The following is a 5141-nucleotide window of genomic DNA, read 5'->3' as shown; positions in this document are numbered from 1 at the left end:
ACCAAAACACCATATTTACACAAAGCAAAGTAATCGAGAAATTTCCTTGATAAAATTGCATAAAAAGGATACACAAAAAAGACACGCAGGAATATATAGATATCGCTTACACACAATAAAAACAACATTTAAGCGAACACCTGAATAAATTACTCTACAAGGATGTTGTCAGATTTGTTGAACCTGAATGTGAAAAGCTGCAGCAATCTTTGCAGCTTAATAGACCTAATATTGATGCATCAATTAAAGCACTGAATAGGCCTTTTTCAATATATTAAAATTAAGCTTGAAAGACAGGTTTAGAGGACAAAGACAAAGGAAAGTGAGTGATATGTAAATATTTTTCACATTCATTCCATAGTGTTTCGATCTTTTTTGTCCTCACTGCCTCACTATCAAGCTGAATATTTGACATTTGGAGAATGGCCTATTGAAACTAGCATTTGCCTTAAATAGTTGCCACTAAAATTCATTTGTTATTAACACGTACATAAATTTATTTTACAAGAATCAGATTACTGAACCTGAATCTAAGAGACCTGACAAAATTAATCAATGTGTTGTTGTTGTCGCTTTAAATGCTGTAATTTGCATTGTCTGATATGTTTTCCTTGATAATGGAGTCATGACTACCCTGAAACGTCGATTTCACCTTTTTTTATCGTTCGTTTTTACCGTTTTGTGCTTATATCTCTTTTAATACGAACGTGTTGCTGATGCATATATGAAAGCACCAAACTGAAACTAACATTTGCCCAAATAATTTCTACTAAAATTCATTTGTTATCCTGCTCTCACATATTCAGGAGCACTGTGCTCCAAAGAAAAGTAGAATTTCACCAAAAAAGGTATTTCAAAAAACACTTGTTCAGAAGTGATTTAGATATTATCACAGTCAGTAACTTGTAAAGAGCATTCATGTACAGACACATTTCTTAGACTACGTTTATACACTAGGGGAAAAGTTTCCATTCAAATCTCTCGGGGTTTATAATGCATTTACATGGTAATGTAGCATTCACATTTAAATAATATGAAAATGCTTGGAACAAAACGTTTTATTCTGAATGGATCTCAATTGGGCAAAACACTGAGTTAGCCGATTTGGTCTATTTTAAAAAAGAGACAAAGAATGTGGTGCAACGAAACTGGCGCTTTTAGAATTTGACCGGCTTGAGTTCTTTTTTGAAATTGAAGTAGATTCAAAAAGGAAAACTAACGGAAGTATAAAAAGTCATCAGATTGAGCGCCTGCTGTCTATCATCGATGCGGACATCTTGAGTACCACATCTTCCTTTCTATTTTATGTAAAATACCTTAAAGCTGTACTATGACCAAAAAAATCGATCCTTCTTTTTCTTTGGATTTCAAAACTACGTTAACTTAACACTAAGTGACCCAAGTTTGAAGCTTTGATTTCAAGATTTTAACTGACATTTTCCTTTTAAATGGTCTGCCATTACCAACTTTAAATTCTTGAGAGAGCTGGATCGAGGAGAAAATGACGTCAAAGACTCAAGTTACAGTGCGTGTGTACGCGGCTGACTTGATATGCAACAGGGGAGTTTCGTGCTTTCAGACTTTTAAACTCGTGTTTTGCATATATAATAAACTGCATTCACGCGCTGAAACGTTTAACTAGTGAGTAAATAACGTCACCTAACCCTTAGATCCAACCCACTAATGTCCAATCGGTCAGTTTTGAACGTAAGTAATGGCGGACCGCAAAATCCAAACATTCGGCCCGTCAAGTTTTCCGCAAACACACTTTCAAAATCCGAAGACAAAAAAAGACTCGACTGTGATTTTTTATCAGAGCAACACTTTAACTGAAACATATCACAAGGGAAAAACTGTGTGTATTTCTATGTATGTAACCCTTAATTTCTCGTGACGCACTAGCAAGAAAGTGACTTTTAACCTTTCAGTGCATGCTTACCAACAAACAAGGGGTGGGAAGGTGAAGTAATATAGTCGTCAAATTCAACAACAACACCAAAAGACAATAGGGACCTTAAGCAACGACCACGACAACGGCTACGAGAACGCCATAAATTTGCATATTTTGTGGGCAAAAAAAAAATAGCTTTGCACGCCCTGCACGTGCGTTTTACATTTTGATAGATTTTTTGCCGTTCTCGTCTTGATTACGACGTGAAAGAACAAATTTGAGGTCATGTAAATAGCTTTGCACGCCCTGCACGTGAGTTTTACATTTTGATAGATTTTTTTTGCCGTTCTCGTCTTGACTACGACGTGAAAAAACAAATTTGAGGTCATGTGGAGAACGAGAGAACATGACTATCTTCTCTCTAAATATCCACACTGCATTCATCAGTTTTATTCCTCGATTGTGTATTCACACTTTCCAAGCCGAGGAGAGACATGAAAAATTATTACAGTAAAAGGAACTAACATTTTTACACAACAACGTTCTCGTAGTCGCCGTCGTCCTTTCTTATTGTGAGTCATGATCCTGTTGGTGTCGATGTAAACACTGAAACCTTTAGGAAGAATATCATGCTCATCACAGTTTCATGCGAGAGTAAAAACTAAGGGGAGTAGCACCAATGGAGTTTACAAACACATGCAAAGTAGCAAGGGAGTTGTTTACTGTGAGGGCCTTGGAAAAAGAAATAGAACCCTCAGCACCCAACAAGTTGCCAGACAACTTCAAAGTAGTAAGGGAGGTGTTTACTGCGAGGGCCTGGGAAAGTGAAAAAGCACCCTCAGCACCAATGGAGTTTTCATACAAATCCAAAGTAGTAAGGGAGGTGTTTACTGCGAGGGCCTGGGAAAGTGAAAAAGCACCCTCAGCACCAATGGAGTTACAAGACAAATCCAAAGTAGTAAGGGAGGTGTTTACTGCGAGGGCCTGGGAAAGTGAAGTAGCACCCGCATCGCCAATGGAGTTCCAAGAAAAATGCAAAGTAGTAAGGGAGGTGTTTACTGCGAGGGCCTGGGAAAGTGAAGTAGCACCCTCAGCACCAATGGAGTTGCCGGACAAATCCAAAGTAGTAAGGGAGGTGTTTACTGCGAGGGCCTGGGAAAGTGAAGTAGCAGCCGCATCACCAATGGAGTTCCTATCCAAATTCAAAGTAGTAAGGGAGGTGTTTACTGCGAGGCCCTGGGAAAGTGAAGTAGCACCCTCAGCACCAATGGAGTTGGAACTCAAATGCAAAGTAGTAAGGGAGGTGTTTACTGCGAGGGCCTGGGAAAGTGAAGTAGCCCCCGCATCATCAATGGAGTTGTGAGGTAAATGCAAAGTAGTAAGGGAGGTGTTTACTGCGAGGGCCTGGGAAAGTGAAATAGCACCCTCAGCACCAATGGAGATGTTATGCAAATTCAAAGTAGTAAGGGAGGTGTTTACTGCGAGGGTCTGGAAAAGTGAAGTAGCACCCTCGTCACCAATGTAGTTGCTATCTAAATTTAAAGTAGTAAGAAAGGTGTTTACTGCGAGGGCCTGGGAAAGTAAAGTAGCACCCCCAGCACCAATGGAGTTGTGAGACAAATACAAAGTAGTAAGGGAGGTGTTTACTGCGAGGGCCTGGGAAAGTGAAGTAGCACCCACATCACCAATGGAGTTAAAATCCAAATTCAAAGTAGTAAGGGAGGTGTTTACTGTGAGGGCCTGGGAAAGTGAAGTAGCACCCTCATCACCAATGGAGTTGTGAGAGTAATCCAAAGTAGTGAGGGAGGTGTTTACTGCGAGGGCCTGGAAAAATGAAGTAGTATCCTCAGCACCAATGGAGTTGTGAGACAAATTCAAAGTAGTAAGGGTGGTGTTTACTGCGAGGGCCTGGGAAAAGGAAGTAGAACCCTCAGTACCAATGTCGTTGCAAGACAAATTCAAAGTAGTAAGGGAGGTGTTTACTGCGAGGGCCTGGGAAAGTGAAGTAGCACCCTCAGCACCAATGGAGTTCCAACGCAAATCCAAAGTAGTAAGGGAGGTGTTTACTGCGAGGGCCTGGGAAAGTGAAGTAGCACCCTCATCACCAATGGAGTTGTGAGACAAATCCAAAGTAGTAAGGGAGGTGTTTACTGCGAGGGCCTGGGAAAGTGAAGCACCACCCTCAGTACCAATGGAGTTGTGAGACAAATGCAAAGTAGTAAGGGAGGTGTTTACTGCAAGGGCCTGGAAAAAGACAGCAATCCTCGTACGTGATTTGAAGTATAATCGAATTTCCGTCAAATGAAGACTTTTGCCAAAGCTATAAGTTAATTTAGTATACAGGTTTTCCGAGCAAGTTTTACATTCACCTATGATATCTAAAGCTATCTTCAGGTAAAAGTTTGGGTGATGCGGAGATCTGCGGCCTCTCACATTTACAAGTGAGGCAACACCATTCACAATCGAAACTGCCGTTTCCTCGGATTGCGATGCTATGATTCCACTCATGAACATGAAAACTTGATTTAGTTCACGAGAGTATCTTTCGTCAGTCAGAACTGACTCCTTATCAATTTCTCCATCCAGGATGGAAAAAGCAAGATGTAGACCAGAAAAGAATTCTTGAAAACTCTTGTGAAAAAAGCTATAACGGAAACAAGGCGTTCTCTTGCTACCGCCAGCCTGGATCGAGAGAAAGCCAAATTTAATGAACAGACTTTCCGTGAAATTCCCTTCGACGTCTTCGAAATGCAGCTCTCCTTTAAAAAGAGATTCTTGCGCCATTCTTCCTAGGGTCATCAGTTCCTTCTTGTAAACTATTAGAAGGTCTTTACCACTACTTGGTAAGTGGTTCTTCATTTCGTATCGTCTCAAAACGAAGAGAACAATCTCTACGTACAGCTGTGTTCTGTTGTTTGGTAGAATGCCGCCAAAATCTTCGAAAAGCACACAAAGCAAAAGTGTATTTAAAGGATTTTTTGTCAGTTCTGCTAAAGGTCCGTCAATGTGCTGATCATCATCGTCATCGTCATCGCCATCATCATCGTCATCGTCGTCATCCTCTTCTTCTAAAGATCCTTTAATACGCTGATCATCAACGTCATCACCGTCATCATTAACATCATCATCATCATCATCATCATCGTCATCGTCATCAGCATCGTCATCGTCATCGTCATCGTCATCAGCATCGTCCTCATCATCATCGTCATCGTCATTGTCATCATCACCTTCATCATCATTATCATCA

General features: G+C 40.5%; 1 protein-coding gene across 1 annotated transcript in view; it reads right to left on the bottom strand.

The window, feature by feature from the left end:
- LOC138051579 (NACHT, LRR and PYD domains-containing protein 12-like) overlaps window positions 1-5141 on the bottom strand; it is a 36975-nt gene continuing 31834 nt past the window's right edge. The window contains exon 12 of the mRNA XM_068897811.1: window positions 1-5141. This exon is cut by the window's right edge and continues 748 nt beyond it. Coding sequence (XP_068753912.1) covers window positions 2528-5141 — 2614 coding nt within the window. The 3' untranslated portion in view covers window positions 1-2527.

Source organism: Montipora capricornis, chromosome 6 (assembly GCF_036669925.1).
Source record: "Montipora capricornis isolate CH-2021 chromosome 6, ASM3666992v2, whole genome shotgun sequence".
NCBI lineage: Eukaryota > Metazoa > Cnidaria > Anthozoa > Scleractinia > Acroporidae > Montipora > Montipora capricornis.
This window is presented reverse-complemented; position numbering and strand designations above follow the sequence as displayed.